Genomic DNA, 23,242 nt, shown 5'->3' with positions numbered 1-23,242 from the left:
TCGTAAGAAACTTGAAAGAAACACTAAATATTAATATTTTTCCATCAAAAAACACAAATTTTTCCTTTTCTGCAAATGGCTAATAAGTTTTAACTGCACTAGAAATAGGGGCCACCTTAAATAAATCCAGCAGACAAAAAGCCCAAGTCATGAAAATCATCAACTTTGAAGCAGGGTAATTATTGGCATGATAATGTGACCAGATTTTCTAAAAAATCAGTTTATATACTGATCCCCTACAGCAGGTAAACTATGAAAAGACTTGCATATGACGCTTTTTAAGAACATGCTTCGTGCAGGGATTAAGAGACACCTGAGCTTCAAAGGGGCACTTAAAAATCTACATTCTTAAACAAGCTAGCAAGTACTCAAATGCACCATGATAAGGCAGCAATTGCTATGCATTAAAGTTACAAGACCTATAAATATATTATTGGAGAATGATTTTCTGAAGCAAAACAAGAATTGAACTGGCATGGAGAGGGAAAGAGCCAGAACAGTTAGGAACAAGCAGCAGTCTTTTCTCATCCATATCAGGACTGTGTAATAAATTACCCTCTTCTCTCTCGTACTGTCAGGAGAAAACGATGTTTAGATTAAACCTCGCTAAGGCCTAAAAGGATAATTTGTCAGTATTTTCCAGTTTACTACCAATGCAGTATTGATTTGCTAGGGCTCTTCTTTCTATTTTATTTACACTAATTCAATCTGGAACAACTGCAACTTAACTTGTTGGAAGGCAAGATATTTCTTTAAGTCTCACAGGCCCAAGGTATAAGGTGCAAGAAAATATGTCCAAATTATTCTTTCTAGTTCTTGTGGGTAAAGACCAACCTCTTCACTGGAGGCAAACCATTATCAGAAAAAAACCACTTTTCTGCTGAGATTTACCTTGGGCTAATTTCTTTTTAGAAAATTATGGTTCTTAGAAGAACGTGATAAAAACAAGTTCCAAATGACTGCCCAATTTAGCAGACTCGTGACTCCAGTTCTAGGCAGCTGCTTAGAAACAAGAAGTGAAACAGAAACACCTTGATAAACCTTCTTGTGGCTGAAGCTGATAAAAATGGCAGTGTTAGTTTGATGTACAAATGACAGAGCTCAGGGAGAAAACTACACTTGAGGGAAAAGATAAAATTACTTTCCAAATCCTTACTGCTTCCTGTGCAAGTTATACAAATTAATAAACGGTATCCTACAGATCCAGGACTAAAATGAAAGCAGCCAAAGGTTAAAATAATTTATGTACATATGTTGTGGGTTAAGTAAACACATATATATCAAGTACTTAATCCATAGAGCTACTGTTTCCTTTCTTTCTTTTTTGTGGTTGTTTTGTTTGGTTTTGTCTCGCTTTTCCTTCCTGAGGTACTTCAATATCGGTTGTGGCACTGTTTTGACACCAGTAAGTATGGGAGAACTGGTGAAAATGTCATGAGTTGATGGGTTCATGACTCTTTCAAGGCTGAAATGTTGAAATTTCATTTCCCACTGTTTTTTCAACTTGTACAGACACTTCCTCAAACTCTGACATGACTCAGGATTAGTAAAATCTCACTTTAACATCTTCATATAATTTCTTATCCTAGTTTTAATTTAGACTTGACTGTCCTATAGACTCACATTTCAGTTTTGACTGAATTGATTGATCAATTCTAATTGGAATGGTTTTTAAAAAAATCGATTGATGCGTCATTTGACAAAATATGGTTGTGTCTTCATAAACAAAAGGTTCAATAACTTCCACCAGAATGACCAGGCAATTCAGTCAGACAACATATCAATTTAGGCAATGTCTTAAATGAATCAAACTGTTTGACAATTTTGATTGACTTGCTTATGTTCTTTTTTTTTTTGACTTGCTTATTTTCATAAATCACTCAAAAAGATATATGTATGCGCTTACTTATTTATTTATGGATACGCAACCGATTGGTATTTGCTATTTCTTAGTCTTAAAACGAACTATGCTGACTATAAAGTTCTCCTACAATACTCATTTGACTTGTAGTCTAATTGTGATTGAATATGGTTATGTCTACATGCATTGATTTGGCATATCAATTGAAGTGGTTTTTCCATGCATAAATTAGCTTGAATATTTTACCTATAAAAGCCAGTACAGTCCTCACAAACTGAAACTAAACAAATCCAGGAAACAAGTAAACAGGTCTGACTGATTCAACTATTAACAAAGGGGTTTAAAAACTACTGAGTTTATTGAGCTGACTGATGAAATCATTCAGAAACCAAATTGGTTTACGCATATAGACAAGGTGCTAAGAAAATCAATTGTGCAAGAAATAACAGTTCAAATCAATCAAAAACAGTTATTCAGTTCTGTGCAAAGACACAGTCAAAACATATATAGCAAGAATTACATCTCTATATTTATTTATTTGTTCAAAATATTTGTTGAATACTTACTAAGTGTCCAAAACTATTCTACTGACAGAAGCTTTAAATACTTCAGTGAACAAAGCAGACAAGGATCTCAGCCCTTGTGGAACTTGTAATTCTGATGGGGGGAACAGACAATAAACAATCATCAAGTACATAAGTAAATTATATAGAAGATGATACATGCTATGGGGGAAAAAAGGGCAGGGTAAAGGGTATTGGGAGTTTGGGGTTGGGTGAAAGTTGCAGTATTATATAGTATGGGTCAGAGTCGGCCTCACTGAGAAGGAGACATCTGAACAAAGACTTGAGGATGTGTGAGAGTTAAAGATGCAAGATCTGGAGGAAGAGAGTTCCAAGCAGAGGACTTAGCTAAGGCAAAGTCCCTAAGACAGAAGTGTGCTCCCGTTTTTCTGGAGAGGGACAAAGATGCCATTGAAATGGGAGCAGAAATAATAAGGGGAAGTGTAGAAGGAAGTGAGGTCACAGAGATATCAGGGAGGGAATTTTAGACCACTGTAAATATTTTACTCTGAGGGAAATGAGAAGCCACTGCAATATGTTTAAGCAGAGTAGACTGACATTTTAAAAGGACCATTCTAGGAAGGAGGGAGACCTATTGGGGGTATTAACCAGGCGAGAGATGACAGTGGTTTGGACAAGGGTGATAGCAGTAGTGTTGGTAGTAAAGGAACAGTGTTTGCTGGTAGAGTGGATGTAAGGTGTGAGAGTGAGAGAGCTTTCAGGACGATGCCAAGGTTTTTGGCCTGAGCAAGTGGTAGGCTGGCATTTCCATCAACTGAAATGGGCGAGCCTGCAAGTGGAGCAAGTTTGAAGTAGAGGGAGGATTAGGAGCTCAGTTTTGGACAAGTGAAATTTAAGATACCCATTAGCCATCAAGGTGCAATCATCAAGTAAGTTGAAAGTGGATGTTGGAAGAGAGGTCTTGGCTGAGATATGAATTTGGGACTCATTTGTGTATTAGACGGTGTTTTAAGCATCAAGACCAAATGAGATCACTCAGTGAGTGAGTGTAAATGGAGAAGACTCTAGGACAAAGAACTGGGACATTGCAGTATTAAAAGGTCAGAGAGAAGAGGAAGAATCAGCTAATAACACAGAGAAGTGACTACTGAGATAAGAGGAAAACTAGGAGCATGGTAATCTGGAAGCCAGGTGAAGTAAGCACAGAGAACTCACGAATTCATCAGGAAATGAGATACTCCCTTAGTTTTAACCTTCTCTTGTCTTGGCCCTACTTTAGCAGAGGTAACCCAAGGTTTATAAAAAATGTGGTAGAAGAGAAATGCTTGAATTATTTCACAAGGCTGCCAATTTTCTCATAGTAAAAGTTATTAAACTTTTGCACAGAAGATTTCTACAGGCCACACAATCTCTCTAGCTGCAGGATTATTTCAGCGAATATAAACTTGCCAAGGGACAATGAAAATAAAAGATAAGTTATCTCAAAAAAACTAGCTTTGCACTTACAAACAACAAAATAAATGAAAATTATTTAAACACAAATTTCTAGATGATAGGAGAATAAAACTGAAAACAAAAAATTAAAAATACAGACCTTGGAGAATAAAGAAATGCTATTTAAAGTCAACTGCCTAGTATAATAGTCATTTGTTCATGCAAACACAATTATGTGTACACCGCTGAAACTGTTAAATGACAAATACATGTTTTTGGTTTCAGAGGAAAGTAGTATGGTATATAGTACATGAAAGGTTTGAAATTCTCAGCTGCCTTTGTTTTAAAACATCTAATTTTGGCAGACAATTTTTAAACATAAAACTGCTGGTCGGCTGGATAACAATACTTCCATGCCTTCCTTACTTTATCTGTAAGACAGAAACAATCTCCAAACATAGCTTTTTTCCAAGTAAATAGAAGAATATGGCTCTTCCATAGATGGGTCTCTGATTTCATAATGACAGTTAAAATGAGCAAGTGACTTAATAGTAATGTAAAGAGCAAAATATTACCCTTGGTCTAACAGATTTGTTTCTCATCTTATTTTTACAAGGAACACACACCAAAAAAGCTGTGTTAAAGAAATAAATCAAGAGCTACACCTGGAGATTGCCATAAAGGGAATATTTAACAATCTTGTGCTCATTTTTTTTTAGGGAAGCTTTTATTTTTTTCATTTATTTTCAAACATTGGAAAGAACCCTGTAAGCAGCAATTAATTATTGGTTATTTTTCTTTTTTTTCTTTAAACATCTTTATTGGAGTATAATTGCTTTACAATGGTGTGTTAGTTTCTGCTGTATAACAAAGTGAATCAGCTATACATATACATATATCTCCATGTCTCTTCCCTCTTGCATCTCCCTCCCACCCTCCTTATCCCACCCTTCTAGGTGGTCACAAAGCACGGAGCTGATCTCCCTGTACTATGTGGCTGCTTCCCACTAGCTATCTAGTTTACATTTGGTAATTTTTAAAAAGTGGTCTAGAAAGCAAGTGAGTTGGATTCATTCCTCCTTGATACCACTGTCATTTTATTTACTTTTTAGTTATGTTAAATTAAAAATTTTAATAACACATGGTACAAAGTTCTATAAGTACAAAAGAGCACAGATGAAAATAAATCTCCCTCCAACCCTATCCCACAGTTACCTAGTTCCCTTCCACAAATGCAATCAGAATAATCCATTTATTGTTAATATTTCCAGAGAAATTCTATACATCTACAAGCATATATACATGTTGTTCCATTAAAAATCACACATCAAGTGTAGTGTACCGGACACCACAGTTTTTAAATTGCAGGTTGTGACCTATGAATTGGTTAAGAAATAAATTTACTGGATCACAGTTAACACTAGAATGACATGAAATAAAACAACAGAAAATGTCAGAGTGCACTGTTCATAGTAAGGGTAGTATTGTCTTATGAAAATTTTTTCTAGTTTTTATTTTTGTTTATAGATTCATTGAGAACTGGGTCACAATGTAAATTTTATTTCTTACTCTGGGTCACAGACAAAAAGGCCATTTCTGTATACGATGACTCAAACCCTGTGGTTTTTGTTTAATGATGTATGTTGAAGATTGTTTTACTTCGATCATAGTTGTCTCATTTTGTTTGTGTTAAATTTATGAAAAAATGTTTCAGACATTCATAAAAAAGTATAAAGAGCAATAATGTAAACACCAATGTACCCCACCACCTAGTTTAAGAAATAAAATATTATAAATAAATATGCAAATAAATATAGTGTCAATAGAGTTGAAATCCCCCTGTGCAATTCCTGCTAAAGCATTCCACTTCTCCTTCCACCATGTATATTCACTCTTTGTAAGGCTACAGAGTATTCCATTGCATGACTCTATCATAAATTATACAACTACCCTCCTATTGATTTACATTTTGATTGATATCCCTGATTTTTTGATATTTCAAATGATGCTACTATGAACATCCTCACACGTTTCACTGCATACCCATTGACTAGCTGTAGGACACATTCCAGGAAGTGAAATTGCTAAGTAAAAGGAGGTATATTTTTTGCTAGATATTGCCAAATTTTCTTTCATAGAGATTGTATCTATTTATACTCCTATAACCAACATTTTATACACATTTACCAACAAAGTATATTATCAAATTTTTTATTTCCAATGTGATCAGTGATAAATAACATAGTTCTATTATGCATTTCTCTTAGGAGTGAGGTTAACATATTTCATATGCTCATGAACCATTCTTATTTCCTTTTCTATGGTCTAGAGTCACTTTATTTTTCATTTTATTGTTGAGGCTTTTTTCTTATTGACTATGAGTACTTTTTACATAAGAGAAATTAACCCTTTGTCTTTGGATGCTAATAAAGATAGCATGACAACATTTTTGTTTATGGCTTCTTTTTTCTTTTTCTTTTTTTTTGTTGCTATATCTATAAAAGCTTTCCTACTCTAAGGTTAGGACAAAATTCTCCCATATTTCCTTCTACTATTTATTTTCACATTTAAAATTTGATTCACCAGAATTTATTTTGGTGTAGGGAGTGAGGTAGAGAATCAATTTTATTGCTTTCTCGACAGCTACCCAATTGTCTCAACACCTTTTTTAAACAATCCATGTTTTCCCTATTGATCTGAAATGCTATCATTATCATATATTATATTCCTATTTGTATTGGGTCCATTTGCAGGCTTCCTTTGCCATTCTAACACTTTATTCATGTATTAGAATATTAGTTTAATTAAAATGAACTTAAATATATTTAAACATCTGGCAAACTTATTATCACAACGTTATGTTTTTTTTTCCAAATATTTTCAAGGTATTGTTGCATGTTGGCTTTTTTCCCCCAATTTGAACATTAGCGCCAGTAAATCAGAGTTTTTATATGACCAATTGATATTGTTATTGGAGCTATGTTAGAATTACAGATTAATTTAGGGAGAATTTTATGATAGTGATACTTATCATCCAAGCACAGGGAAAGGCTTTCCATTTATTCATGTTGTCTTCTATATTCCTCAATAGCATTGTTGTGTGTGTGTCTGTGTTTGTGTGTGTAAATGTATGTGTATATGAGTGTGTGTCTTGGTCTTTTTGCTGGTTTATTCCTAGGCATTTTGGTTGTCATTGTTGCTTTGGTAAAAGTAATAATTTATTCAACCACATTTTCTAATTGGTTGTGATTTGTATGGAAGAAAACTATTAATTTGGTGTCCTAATGTTATACCAAATTAATTTACTGAATTTTTATCATTTGTATTAATTTATTATTCAGTTTTCTTAGATATTTTTAGATATACAACTGTATAACTTACAAATAATAATTGACCTCATTGTTTCTAATTTTATTCCTCTCAGTTCAGTCTCTCTTCTCATGGCTACAGTTGCTACCTTCATTATAAGTTTAAAGTAATTGGTGAAAGTGGACATCCTTGTTCTGTTTTTGACTCTAACAGAAATCTTTGTAGTGTTTCCTCACTTAGAATAAAACTGGATTTTGTGATCTTACATACGAAATTATATATATTATATATTTTTTAAAATTAAGAGTCTCTATCAAAAATTAATGAGCAGTAGTATACTATAGTGGATAAATGCAAGAGTTTGGAATCGGACTGGGTTTAAATCCTGGCTTTGCCACATACTAGCTAAATGACTTTCAACTTATCCTCACTGTGCCTCAGTTTCCACATTTGTAAATGGGGATGTTATTAGTACCTAAGTCATAGAGTGGTTGTGAGAATTAAACTCATTAATATCTAAAATACTTAACAGTATCAAGCAGAGAGTGAATATTATGTGTTTTTTAATACAACATTGGGTTTTATGAAATGCCTTTTTGTCATCTATGCAACTTTTCATATGGTTTGTCTATACTTATCTATTCATATGATAAATTAGAGTAACAGAATTCCTAATATTGAACTATCCTTACATTCCCTAGCATGAACTGCACTTAGTTGTAGTGTATTATTCTTTTACTATATCGCTGGACCTTGTTTGCCAGTATTTTACTTAAAAATTTTGCATCAGTATTCACAACTACAACTGGTTTGTAGACTTTGTGATTTCTTTTTCTGCTTTAGATCTCATTGCTTTTCTTCCTTTCAAAAAATTAAAAAAAGATTTGGAAGCTTCCACTTTTGTTATGCTCTGAAAACATTTAAGTAGCATTGAAATGATGTATGTGTCCCTTACAGTTTTGGCAGATTTTGTCTATGAAAATGTCTAGATCTGCTACGTTTTTTGCTTTGGGTGGTTCTTTAGAAATTTTATTTCTATAATATAAATTAGAAAGTTTATATTTATCTACCTTCTCAGAGCATTTTGGTCATTCATATTTATTCTATAAAATCATCTATTCCTCCCATGTTTTCAAGCATATCTTAAAAGAAGTACACAAAGTAGTCTCTTATGAATCAGTTGCCTCTTTATTTATAGTTATTTTGACATGCTTATTTCTTATCTTCTCCCATTTTCTTGATTGTCTTATCTATTTTATTGCCCCACCATCCCAGAATTGGCTCTTGGATTTATTCATTAGTTCTAGATTTTTATGAGACATATTTTCATTTTAACTAATATATTTTAAAATACTATGAACATGCCTATGTTTTAATTCAACTAAAATATCAACTTGCATGGATCCTTATAAAGTAACATGATGTACTGTAAGCACATTAACTCATTTTGGGTTTTGCTTGTTTGTTTGTTCGGTTGGTTGGCTGGTTGAGTTTTTTTTGGCCTCACCTCACGGCTTGCAGGATCTTAGTTCTCCGACCAGTGATTGAAACCGGGCCCTCAGCAGTGAAAGTGCTGAGTCCTAACCACTGGACTGCCAGGGAATTCCCCACATTAACTCATTTTGGCTTCTTAGTACACTACTCATTAGTATATTATTTAATGTACTAATAAATAAGTGATTAAACAATATATCAAGATCAATCATGAAGTCTAACCTAAATCTAATTTTAAAATTATATTATTTATGCTGTATTTATACTGAAACTACTTCCACACTGAAGTCTGTTTTCAGGTAAATATCACCATGATGCCAACTACATGCATGCATACCATCCATCTAGATTTATGACCTGTATGTAAGTATTTATAGTCTTACCTAAAATTAAAATAAATTTTCAAGCAGTTTACTATTAGAATTGGGGACATTATAATATTGTTAACAATTATATCTGTATCTTTACCTACTATCTATCTATCTATCTAATCTTCATATACTTCCATAAGCTATAAAGTATAGATGGTTGAATTTGACCACTTAAAAATATAAAGCTCTATATCTACAAACACAAATGCATCATATGAACCTATTTCAAAAGGCAAATGACAAACTAGGAAAAATGCATAATGCATTCAAGATATTTTTTTTTTTACCTCTTATATATAAAATGTTCTTGAAAATTAGTAAGAAATACAAAAATTTGTATTACATATAGAATGGATAAACAACAAGGTCCTATTGTATAGCACAGAGAAGTATATTCAATATCCTGGGATAAACCATAATGGAAAAGAATATAAAAAAAGAATGTATGTATGCATATAACTGAGTCACTTTGCTGTACAGCAGAAATTAGTACAACCTTGTAAATCAACTGTACTTCAACTTAAAAAATTAATTTAAAAAGAAATAGAAAAAATTGGTAAAGGATGTCAACAGACCATTTAGGAAAAAGAAATGTATATGGTCCATTAACATACAAAAAGATGCCCAAGCTCACTCATAAGTAAATTGCAAAATAACAGCACAAAAAGATACCATATTTCATCTAGCAGATTGGGTTTTAGAAATCTTTTTCATTCCTTGCCAGTGTTAAAAAGGATACAGGAAAATAGACGCATTGTAGTATATAGCATTAGTAGGAAGATAAACTGGTTGTTTAAAGGAGAAATTTGGTAATATCTATAAAAAATGTCAAATGTACATATCCTCGGCCCATCATTTCTACTTCTAAGAAATTATCCAACAGGTATGCAAAAAGATGTGTACAAAGATGTTAAGTACAGCATTGTTTTTAATATCAAAGCCCTGGAAACCTAGATTTCCATAAACAGAGGACTAAGTAAAAAATGATACATACAGAAACAGAATACTATACAGCTATTAAAAAGAATAAGGCAGGGGAATTCCCTGGTGGTCCAGCAGTTAGGACTCGGCGCTTTCACTGTCGGGGCCTGGGTTCGATTCCTGGTCAGGGAACTAAGATCCCGCAAGCCACTCAGCATGGCAAAAAAAAAAACAAAGAATAAGGCAGATCTATACTGCAAACATGGGAAAATATAATATTAACTAGATAATAATATTATATATATTATATAGATATAACTTATTATTATATACTTATATATTTAATATTATATATTATATAGGTATAATATTAACTAGAAAAAAGTTATTGGTCTTTTTTTTACTATGTTATCCCATTTGTACACGTACAGAACATTTGGGAAATGATACATAATACACTGTTAACACTGGCTACCTCTCACGAGTGTCTTGATAATTTCTTGCCCTGGTGATACAATTGGAAGTCCTAGTTAAAAAATTACCTAAAAGATTTATATGCTGGTTAATAATTTTTATTTTCTTGCATATGCACGATGGAATCTTTGTAATCCTATGACTTTTATACTTTATATAGAAGTGTAAAGAGGGAGATGATTTTTCACATTAAACATGTTTTTACTGTTTTAATTTTTAAACCATCAGCTGATATTACTTTCATACTAAAAAAATAGTAGTTAAAATTTCCTACTAAAAAGGAAAATATAAGCTTGTTATATTAACTTTATAATGGCTTGAAATTTCAATATCATCAAAATTGTTTTCAACTGTAAGAGTATCATGGTCATCACAGAAGTGTCTCACCCATACATAAAGTAATCCCAATGACTTACTCTTCCTCTGATTGTGTAACATCTCCAAAGGAGCCATTACAAAATCATCTGCACTGTCTTATACATGCCTAATGGGTCCAACAGAGCCATTAGGATGTCAGTTATATGGCAGGGTTCCTGCCAAAGCTATTACCAAGTCATTGCATTGTTTCACACACTTCCTTCGACATTTAGATGGTTCCCAAGGAACTGTTATCATGGCTATGGAAGTGTCCTGTATAACTTACACTACCAAGGGAAAACAAACAAAAAAAAAAGCAAAAGAAAGAAGTGTAAAACAAACAAATCCCTTCCATTAAATGCACATGAATGGCCCCACATGGTCAAATATCAGAAGGCATAACTCCTCATTTGGGTATAACTATTACATGTCATTCAAGAAACCCAGGTGTTAGGCTAACTATTTTTTCACCACTCCTGCCCGCTGTTCCGATGAAGCAATTCAGGTTCTGAGAACGACAAATGCATGGCTGTGATGGTATGGTGTTTATTGGTAGCACATGGTATATTACCAGGTTTATGCAGTACAGAAGCAATAGGGAGTATTACTAACGGATTTTTTGGCTATCGTGGGATTGTATCAGATAATGCGTTACCTGTAAAGTTCCTGAGCAGTGCATAGGGAGCTCAGCTGCCCAACAATCATGGAAATCAACGGGGCTTCTGAGTAGTTGAAATCCCAGCTCTACTTAAGGGGCTACTACAATGACAATAGGACATACAATAGTACAAAGTTAACCCTCAGCCAGGTCTGAAGTGCTTCATTGAATTCCCTATCATAGTCTTTTCTACTTAGCAGAACAAGATTGTTGGCTATTAAAATGATGTATTATTTAAGGTAAGACAAGTACAAGGAATTTTACCCAGTTTGAAATGAGAAGGTAGGTTGAACTCTGCTATGCTAGAGTTTCCTGGGACACCAGATGTTTCAGAAGCCACACTGCATGTCTGGCTAATCCTTGATAAAAGAGACTTCATCCTGTAGCACTTACCTCACAATACATGCATAATAAATTCTTGTTGTGTGAAAGATAACCACGACTAAGATTTATTGAGCATTTAATTTAATATAAAACACTATAAAGTGCTATATGTCCATTTTCTCATTTAATCCTCACATACAAAAACTAAAATAGATAATGTCTCCATTTGACAGACAAGGAAACTGAGGCTTGGAGAGCTTTAGTTACCTGTCCAAGGACACACAGTAAAGTGGCAGAACCAGGGCACAAACCTAGGTCTACGTTATACCACAGTCCATGTTCTTAATCACTCACCGTCCGGAGAACATTGTTATTTAGATTGCATTAATACAACAATTTTTACTTTAATAAATTATTTCACATCCCTTGTGTTCTCATAGCAGGCTTCACATATTTTTTTTTATCAGGGTACTAACTAAATCGTATTAAAGTTAGCTCTTTATCTTCTCTGGTAGACCTCCCTGGGGATACATGCCCACTTGACTCTGACCGCCTGCATTGCAAACTGCTCCAAGAATCCAGTGGATGGGTTCCCAGAAAGCAACATTTGTACTGCTGACCTTACTCCCTGGTTGTAGCTGATGGGACCAGTGGTAGACATCTGACTCAAGCTGGGAAAATTAATCTGTCTCATTGGAATTTAGAAATGGCATTGAAAAACATCCAGTTAATCTCAACTTCTTTCCTGAACAGAAGAAATATAAACTGGAGAACTGTATGAGGTTTTATTCCTGCCTTGTGGATGGAGATTTAGAGAAAGTAAATCTGCAGAGACAGGACTGAAGGAAATGGATTCAGAAGCAAGAGGCAAAGCCCAGGCAATTCTTCTAATCTAGTTCCTTCTTTTGTCCTGGTCCCATGAAGCATCCACATGCCCTTTTTATGAATTTGTTTTTCTCTCTTTAAGTTAGCTCAAGCTGTTACCTGCAATAACAATAATAAATAATAATAAACAATCCTAATTAATAGGGCATCAATCTTGCCCACTAGACCGTAAATTCCTTGAGGGTGGAGATCGTGTACTGGTCATCTTTTATATATCCCCAGTCTCCAATACAGAGCCTGGCAAAGAGTAAGTGCGCAATAAATATTGCTTACACAGAAATAGCATTATCAACAAGAGCATAGCCATAAATAATTTCTTTGCAGCTTATACTTTATTAGTTAAAGGTTATAAATGTCTTTTCTCTACCTATTTCCCTCTATTTAGCTTCTTGATAAGCAATTTCATTTTCACATTTTCTAATCCAAGTGTTTCATTTAGGCCATATGTGAAAAACACATTCTTGGAAATTGATTATTCAGATTTAGCTGCTGATATAGTTTTTTCCTCCAACCTAATGTAGAGTCAAATGTAATTATTGAGGAACACCCTAATCACTGAGGCTAATGCTCAAGTAGGACTGCCAAATACTTCTAAGAAAAGCCCACTGGATCACCTGTCAGAGGCAGAGTTGTGTGTTAGATGACCAGAGGTTTGACCCACTGTAGCATTTCTATTAGAGAAGATCTACAAAATATATTATCTCTCAGCTTTAATTCTTCCCCTCAGAGCAAAGCATATTTTTCATTTATTTAGTGCCTACTGGGCTCCAGATCCAGTGGCTAAGTACTGAAGCAAAAATATGGAATAAACCAGGCTTTGTCTTCAAGCAGCTTCCTATCTAGTACTTATTAAAAACCATCATGAAGATAGAAAATACACAACTCAAGTATTAGACTATAATGAATAGTAAGGGTGGTAGTAACGTGGAATGGGAGTAGAAAAGGAGTAAAATGAATAAAGCATTATGACTGATATCAAAGTGTCCTGCTCATGGGCCTCCGGCTGAAGCTAACTTGAGTAAATCTGCATTTTTCCTAACAGCCTATTAAGCGTCAATAGACAACAAAGGGTTTACTTAGGACAAATTTCAGGGAACGGAAATAAAGTGCATTAGTGTTCTGATTGCCCTGTGAAAGACGAGAAATCCACATTCTCTTCTGTTACCTGCTGCTCTCCCTTCCTTGTACTGCAGACCTCTCAGTCTGTTTCAGTACTGAAATGGAAGGTTATTTATTTTAATTTTTCATGGGTTAAAGCATATCAGAAACTTCAATTCAATTAAGGGTAACCAAATAGAGTTTACGAAAATGAGAAAAAATAAATATTTTCAAAGCCTTGATCAATTAATTAAATGAAAGAAATAAGTCCTTATAGACATGATTTTGGAAATATAAGTAGAAAATCCAAGACATCATAGCCCAGGATGGATAGAATTGAAAGTGTCTTTGAAATCACATCTCAGAATCTTTCTCAGTTGAACAGGACACCCAAATTAACAATTTCCCCTATCTTCACTTCTCTCTCAAATTTACAGGAGTGAAGCTTAAATCATTCTAAACCGATCCATGATATTGTGTCCATTGCCTCATCAATAATCTAAAAATCAGAATGTATAGGAAGACAGAAACAAAATAAAATGTCCTTGACACTAACTGAAACACAGGGATGGAGTGGCATGGAGTCTGAGGTAGTGAAGTATATAAATCCCCCAGATTTTAAGCTATTTACTCTTTTCAAACATAGTATATAGAAACTCAAATTACTGAAATAGATTCCTTGCTAGGCCTGCTTTCATGAATGTATGAGATCAATGGGAAATAAATAGCCACATTTGCACACAAATGTTAATTTGTTAAAAATAACTTGTTTTTTCAAATTAACATGTTTTTAGAAAAGCCATTTACACTCTCAACTCAAACCTCCTCTGTGAGAATCTATGGAAATGTTGAAGGCAGGCCAGGCCTGGTTAGCACTGACTGAAAAATTTTTGGAATCGAAATTGGTGAAATCTTACTCTAGGTCATAAGATTCCAAATTGTATACTCCTTACTGAAAATTACTAGTAGGAGCAGAGTAAACCTTACAGAACTCTGAGTAGAGAAAAGTTGTTCAAGTTCCTATCTTATATTTATTCATGATCCAAGGGAGGAAAAAAGTGGCTATTTGGAAAACAATCAATTGTATTTAGCTAACTTGTTTCTGAATTGCTGTTTAACTCTTCCTCCTATGTAAAATGCTGTTAACAATAGAATCATTCCACAGATGGGTCATGAGGATGAAATGAGATAAAGATACTAAAAGTGTGTTTGGAAATTGTGAAGTGCTGATCAGTAAGAATAGTGAACATTCTTATTGTACTTATATGTTACAAGTACTATTCTAAACCTTTATATACCTTAATTTATTCAATCATCACAAAATCTTAGAGGTAGATAGTAATATTCTCCTTGTTTTACAAATGATGAAGTTCAGGCACAGAAACTTTAGACAACTTTCCCAAGATCACACAGCTGGGATTTAAATCTAAGCTGTCTGGCTTCACAATACAAACTTTTTATCACTCTGTTCTATTGAAATCCTCCTTGGAGGTGCACATTGGGTCAAAAGAGGCTTACAGTTAAGGACTAGTTTTTAGCAGAGTGGATCATAGTTTTATATTGACGCCCTGCCCAATTTTGTGGTAGCGCATCCAGTTCCTAAAATAAATCATAAGGAAAATAAACCTATAAAGAAAAGAAAGGATACACGGCCTTTACTCCTGAGTCTTCCAACTCTGTCTCAGTAAATAGTGTTACATGATCAAGGTAGATGGTTGATTATAGACTGAAGTGATTATAGACTGAAGGCGAAACGAAACGGAACAGCCCCAAACATTCCTGAAGGTTCCTAACACAGCCAAGGGATGTGGCACGTGAGCACAGTGTGTATAGTGGCTCATCACAGTAAGCACTTCTCATGGTGGAAGAAGGGGAGGATAATGTGCATTTTGATGAAGCTGATTCTAATATATCTTCCCTCTGATCCATTTCCCCCAGTTCCTCGCTTATTTTGAGTCATTGCCCTGTGGTCAGATGTGAGGATTCCCTCTGCTACAAAGTGTTTGATTTTCATTAAAATCATTAATAAATATTGCTTTCAGTATCCCTCTGCAAAGGGGCAAAGCCCAATGAGCACAATGAAGGCAAAAGCAAAAGGACACCAATGTCCCCCTCACTGAGGAATGACACAGTATAAAAACAGGTCTACAGAAAAGAATGAACGCCATTTCCTTCATTGGAAGGTGTTATTTATAATTGATGACATGGGTATCGTGTGATTCTTAAGCCAAGCCAGAGCACTGGAAGGAAAAGACCAAGACCATTTGCTAGGTGTAAAGTTATGACAGTATCTGAACTATACTATGTTAATGGCTAGAGTCATGCAAAAAATCATAGATAATGTATCGATAGAACAGAAAGTCATGAGGCCAAAACCAACCCAACCTGATTTAAATCTCTGCCCTCATGCTAAATCAACGTTTCCCTATTCTACCTAGCTCCCCCCGCACCTCCTGATTACTATCAACATACACATACCTGAAGTCTTCCAGAGGGAAGCAAACCAACAAGCTACCAATAAACTAATCTTTGACAGGTTAATTAACCAGGCCTGTGTGTTGTTTATCATACGGGCAGGGTTGAATGTTGTAGGGTGGGTGTCAGGGATGGGGTGAGGTAAAATAATTTGTCATCAAATATTTGGAAACACTTGCCTTGAGTAGACCCAGCTTGAGCCTCCATGTCACAACAAACAGGAGAGAATTTAAAACCTGTAATAGCAAACATTTTTACTAATTAATCCTTGTCCAAGTCATCTGGGATTCTTCAATCTTCACTCCTTACCCTTCATCCAGTAGTATTTTTTAAATAACAAACTCAGTGAAATATGATTCACATACCATAATGTTCACACTCTTATTAAAGTGTACGATTCAGTGGCTTTTAGTATTTTCACAGAGTTGTGCAACTACTACCACTATCTAATTCCAGAAGTTTCATCATCCCAGAAGAAACCCCATACCTAGGGTCTTGCAGGAGTAGAAGAATGGTGGAGCCCTACGGGGAAATTCCTTCCTTTTATTTTAATGTTTCAACCCAGTGAACTGGCTATAACTTCCTTATGTCAGGAGTGAGATGAGGAAGAACAATAAGTCTTTGAAATACAGGAGAGCCTCTACCACCCCATTTCACATAAATTTGGTCGTTATTTTTCCTGTTTGACAGTTGAAGCCCCAAAACTGAAGGGACTAGTCCAAGTCTCCCAACTTCCATCTTAATGCTGCTTCACTTACATGAATATGCATGACATAGATCAAATATGTTCCCTTCTCACTTCCACACTTCACCTCCTCTACACTCCTCGCCTAAGTCAACAATACATACATACATACATGAAAATAAACCTAAAATATCAAGACCCTCAAGGGTATTTGGTGATAGGATATTTAGTGATATTACAAATGTCATTCCTGATTATATCCTTGCAGCCAATGTCTCCTACAGGCTGAAGGAGGCAGAGGAGGATAGAATAGAAAAAGCTGCAGGTACAGGGCTACTGGCTACCTCTCTGGCACCTGAGAAAATACTTATTAGCCACTGCTAACAGACCAGGCTTTGTGGTCATGGTGATGGGACCTGTCAAATTTAGACAAACAGAATGAGGAGGAGATGAGATTAATGTGTTTAATAAGCATTAATGTGATTTTTATGAAAGGACTTTGTTCTTCGGTGGGGACAGAAAAGCAGACAACAAAATAAATTAACCTCTTCCCAACAAATCAAAATGACAAAACTTTTCCATGTCTAAAAGTTGTAAGAAAATAATATATAACTACAATTTCATGATACTGCTGTTACTACTTATTGTCTGGCAAATGGCTGATGTTTATCCTCTGGTTTTTTTTAATCATTTCAGTCCAATCTGGTTAATTTGCCTGTGTCTGTACACTTGACAGGTTAATCTGAATCAAAATAGAGAGCACATACAGAATAAGCTTGCTATACAGCCGTTCGTCTCATTGTTCATATATTGATACAAAGCCAAAATACATGACATGAGTACTTCTAAAATAAATATCACTAGTATTGCACAGGAAAATAAAGATGAAAATAAAAGGTGAGTAATGAATAAGACATGCACAATACTGCTGACTCTATGAGATTTCTTTCCCTTGGGGGAATCACCAGAAATAAAAAGTACTTCATCTATTATTGTAAATGAATGTGTCTATTTGCCAGATACTTAGGTACATGCCTTGTCCATGGGACCCTGGTAACCTGCATCTCCATTCTGCAGACGAAATGAAGGGTAGGCAGACATAGGGAAGGAAAACAAATCAAAGGCTAAAACCTGCATCCTCTCTGAGTTTTATGTAAACAATATAGATAGTTCTATTACCATTCTCTCCATCAGACTTCCTTTCATGGTCAGTGTCGGTCAAGGACAATGCAGAGTTGGCCCGGCTGGACAAACAGGAACTATGCTCTGACTTCATCCCCCTTATCCACATTCTCAGCGCATGGTCAGGTGAGGCGGCACCTTCTGTCTCCGTGTCCACGTCGGACCCCATCTCTAGCTGGTAGGCATGCCGAGAAACACTGTGCATGTCTGTCTGGTAGCCAGAGCACAGAGTGTGAGGGGTTTCACAAAATTCCATCTCTGAGAAGACACAAAGTTCAGAGAAAAGGTTTATAAACATACAGAAATACCTGGTAAAATTCGACCTTTTTGTCCTTATGTCCCTCTCCCCCATTGCTAGTATTTATGTGTCTTTGCCAAGTTAGAATTCTGGACTTTATATTTATGGTAGCTAGGATTCTGTGCTTATTTTGCATTTCTGTAGCTTAAAATGATGCTCCTGTTGATTCTTACAAGGTTCTGGAAAAAGCATGCCCGAAATAGCTTTATACCTACAATTTTAGGTTGCACAAATGTAATGAAATACGTGAGTGCAGGGGAGTATAAAGTGTAGAGAGCTGTCCTTTAACAGATATTTGTCTTCTAGGAAGAATATATATGATCTGCAGAGCACCCCTATGCTTAAAATATTAAAATTATTGGCTTTTCTAAGTATTTAATACACCTTAGGGTTAAGAATAAATAATTCAATGTGAAAACTCTGAGGAAAAAACATTAAGTTTAAGTATACTTTTGGAAAGTATTTTTCCTAAAACACATTATTCTAAACTCTAAAATTAAGAGTACTTAACATCACTATTTTCCATTGTCTCCAAAGAAGTATGAGGCTGACTTTATGCTAATTATTCTGTTTCATTCATTCTTTCAAGAAATACATAAAAAAACTTTCAATTGTATATTGCACCTCAGCAGTGCTTCAAGGCTTGGATTCTCTCCCCCAATTTCCCCTAAGTCTTAGAATCATAAAATGTTTAAGATCTTAGAGATGCTGTAATGAATCCCTTCTGTTTCCAGTTGAGGAAAATGAAGTCCACAGGGTAGATGTCACTTGTCCATAGCCAATGTTAGATAGCAACAGAGCCCCTTTTCCTAAAACACTCATCGGGGCATGGTGTCTGCTAGACACCAAGGAAGCCCCATCAACTTACTGCATGAATATCAGGCATTCATTCAGTCTTACAGTCAATTTTGCATTCAATTATGGCAAGGTGTCAAAAAAGGGGAAAAGATGCTTTAACAGACCTTAATAAGTTAATGAAAAATGACCACATGCCAAGACATATCATCTGAAATGTCCATGTAATACTTAGATAAGGTAATCCGGGGATGTTGTACACTATATAGAATTTTCTCAGACTGACATCAGAGACAGTGTATGTCATTTGGCCAGGAAGAAGCTTAACTGAGCGCATCTAATCCTTAGCACATATCAATAAAATGCAAACCCTAAAATGAATTTAATTCTTTGAATACAGAAAGTGCTAGAATTTAGACTGACCATAGACTAGAAAGAAGAGTACAGAATACAAAGATATTTTTTAAAATAGCAATTTTGGTGACATGTAATTGTCAAACAAGGGTTTAACAAATTAAATCTTAATGCTTATTCAACAGCCATTAGGTACCCAGCACTGCGTTCTGTGAAACAGGTATTACAGGTAAATAAAGCTACTATATTATATTATGAAAAGTCAATTATAAATTCTTTCAGGGTTATACGTCACTGTTGAGGATGTTACTTATGATTTCTGTGATGAATGTCTTTCTTTTTAATAAATTTATTTACTTTTATTTATTTATTTTTGACTACATTGGGTCTTCGTTGCTGCGTGCGGGCTTTCTCTAGTTGCAGCGAGCGGGGGCTACTCTTCATTGTGGTGCACGGGCTTCTCATTGCAGTGGCTTCTCTTGTTGTGGAGCACGGGCTCTAGCCTCGCAGGCTTCAGCAGTTGTGGCACGCGGGCTTAGCAGTTGTGGCTTGCGGGCTCTAGAGCGCAGGCTCAGTAGTTGTGGTGCACGGGCTTCGTTGCTCCGTGGCATGTGGGATCTTACCGAACCAGGGATAGGACCCGTGTTCCCTGCATTGGCAGGCAGATTCTTAACCACTGTGCCACCAGGGAAGTCCTGTGATGAATGTCTTTAAGAATAATTCTATTTTTCTACCAAAATTGTCTAAATTCTATAGGAGTGATTATTTAAAAAATGGCATGGTTTCCACTTGTCAAACTAAAACCTTATGAAACTGTGCTTCTTGACATAAGGCTAAAAGTAAAAATCCATTTTGCCCAATATAAATCTTAGTGATCTAGAATATGGGATTGGTTAATATTCATGCCTCTTAATTTCACAAAGTTTCATTATCCAGTCCTACTGTGCAGCTGTTGCTACAGCAACCTCATCATGAACCTGTCAGCTTGGAGCTGTAGGAAAGGAATTTTATATAGGCCTGCATTCACAACTTCCTTCATTCCCCTAGACCAGTGGTTCCCAAACTTTGGCATGCTTCAGAATCACCTGGAAGGCGTGTCAAAACACAGACTGCTGGGCCTGCCCTCCCCACACCCACAGTTTCAGTGTCTGATTCAGCTGGTCTGCAGTAGGGCCAGAGGATCTGCATTTCTAACAAGTTCCCAGGTAAGGCCTACGCTATTTGTCCAGGGACTTTGAAAACTGCTTCTCTAGAGATTTCTCTGAAATCAGTGGGAGCCAGGAAAAGGGGAGAAGTGAGAGAGCAACCTTATTGTGGCATTACCAAAGATTTTTCAACAACAGCTCAAATTCTATTTGGAGACACAAGCAAGAAAGTGTTTGAACTGAATTACTGTGAACTGCCCCCCCCCCAACCCCCCATGTACTTGCCATGGATTCAGGGCACTAATTAGGAAATTTACTTTAGGAATTAAGCTTACTTTAGGAATTAAATTTACTTTAGTGAATTAAATTTACTTTAGGAATATTTAGGAAATAAATTTACAGACTTTCATTTATTTTCACTCATACGATGGCATATGAGATGAGACTTTCCAAAGATTTTAATATGAGCATCTGAGTCATAGTAAAGACATTCATTGGAAAAGGATGAGCACATAAAAATAAATACATGGCTAACCTGTCATTTCAGATAACAGAGAAGTTTTTAAAAATGATCACTGATGGATGTAAGCACAATCCCTCTTTGTTAAAGAGATTTGTTTCCCATTCAAAAAGAAACTTGAACATGGATGTGTTCCCTTCTAAGGAAATGTGGTGTAACATGATAAAAAATTACATAAGATTTCTGTTGGAACTATGATTTGAATACAAAGACTAAACCCCACATTCTCTTAGATACAGTCAGATAAAAGTACACTGCCTTGACGATAAATAACTTTTGAATGAAACAATGCAAGTAAGTTATCAGTTGTTCATTTTTTAATGATAAAGAAAGAAATTAATAAATAAATAAGGAAAGAAAGAAAAGGAAAAGTTTCACTTATTTACAGTAACTGTTATTCATTGAACAGCCTCGCTTCCCATTCTTGAAATCAATGTTACCACTGTAAATTATTTCCTTAAATACACAAATGTCTTGGTGGCGTTCAAAATTCCCACAGGATGCATTTTCTATAAAGCACTTACAAAGCACCATAAGTGGATGTTTTTAGCCTTGCACATATAACCTTGTTACCTAAAATACTACAGATTCCCTAGAGAAGATAAAGTTCAATGGATTTACTATAGATCTATTCTTACCAAAAAGCTAGTCACAAGAGAAATGTAAGTACAATCTTAGAATATCTACCATTTAAATGGATAGACTGGAAACATGAGAAACTACATTTCAGGAGTAAACAGACACAGATGTTGCCAAGTGAATGATGTATGTGGGCCTTACAAACATGTATTTAATTCTTATTGTAAAGAAAACCTATTTTGCAGCCTTGTAGGAGACAAAATCTGAGCAAATTAATAAAGAGTTGAAATCCAGTTTTTTAAATGGGCAAAAGGTTTGAAGAGATACTTCACAAAAAAAGATACAGGAATGACCAATAAGTGAATGAAAAGATGCTCAACCTCATTATTTATTAGGAAAGTGCAAACTAAAACCACAATGAGATACAACTACAGACGTACCAGAACGGCTAAAAAATTCTGATCACACCAAGTGTGGAGCAACTACATACACTGCTGGTAAGAAAGTAAAATGGTACAACCACTTTGGAAAACAGTTTGGCAGTTCCCTAAAAAGGTAAAGCTAAATTCAACAGGAGAGCAAGGCACTTCTGGTCATTTATCATGGAGAAATAAAAATTTCTGTCCACACAAAAATCTGTACGAGGTTGTTCAGGTTTACTCATTAACAGATAAAAATTAGAAACAACCCAAGTGTCTATGAATAGCTGAAATGATAAATCATCTGTGGTATATACACACTATGGAATACTACTCAGTCAAAAAAAATGAACTATTGATATATAACAAGATGCATGGACCTCAAAATAAGTGAGTGAAAAAAGACCACCAGAATGTGTATGTAATGCATGTTTTCATTTAAATAAAGTTCTAGAAAATGCAAACCAACCTATAGTGACAGAAAGTAGATCAATGGTTATCTGGGGAAGACAATAAGGGAGAAATGGAGAACAAAGGGGCACAAGGAAACCTTTGGGATGATCTAAATATCTGCTATCTTGACTATGGCAATAGCTACACATGTGTATACATACCGAAGTTTATCATATTGTACACTTTGAGTATGTGTAGTTTATTGTACTTCAATTATACCTCTATAATTGTTTTTTTAGTGGATTGTACCCCACCAGATAGTAAGAGAGTGAGGAGACTAGAGAATCCATTAGTGTTCATAGGTGGAGCTAAGGGTCTCTGAGCCAGAAGGAGGCCCTGCTTTTTTCCTCCTAGTGGAAGAAAGCACATGTAATATGAACAAAAAATGTAGTCAAAATTCTGTTTTGCTTATTTATAAGTCAAGAGGCAATCAAGGTTAAGTGACTCATGATTTCTCACTGATCCTCTAGGGAGCACTTTTTTCCTAGGAACATTATTGAAAACCATTTTTCGAAAACCAGTTTTAGGGGGGAAACTGAAGATGAAACTGATCACTGATCAGCTTTCAGAAGCTAAGAGAACATTCTGTAGTTGGAAATCATGTGACTAGATTGAGTGGATTGGCAG

The 23,242-nt window shown here is 35.3% G+C and overlaps 1 protein-coding gene across 4 annotated transcripts in view; it reads right to left on the bottom strand.

The window, feature by feature from the left end:
* TENM1 (teneurin transmembrane protein 1) overlaps positions 1-23,242 on the bottom strand; it is an 803,989-nt gene that overhangs the window by 467,542 nt on the left and 313,205 nt on the right. For all 4 annotated transcript variants that reach the window (XM_059050038.2, XM_059050032.2, XM_059050043.2 and 1 more), the window contains 2 exons: positions 18,050-18,310; positions 16,365-16,421 (listed from right to left, as the gene is read on the bottom strand). In XM_059050038.2, coding sequence (XP_058906021.1) covers positions 16,365-16,421; positions 18,050-18,310 — 318 coding nt within the window. The remainder of the gene's footprint in view (positions 1-16,364; positions 16,422-18,049; positions 18,311-23,242) is intronic.

Source organism: Kogia breviceps, chromosome X (genome assembly GCF_026419965.1).
Source record: "Kogia breviceps isolate mKogBre1 chromosome X, mKogBre1 haplotype 1, whole genome shotgun sequence".
NCBI lineage: Eukaryota > Metazoa > Chordata > Mammalia > Artiodactyla > Physeteridae > Kogia > Kogia breviceps.
Note: the sequence above shows the minus strand (reverse complement) of the source record. Positions and strands in the feature narration are given on the sequence as shown.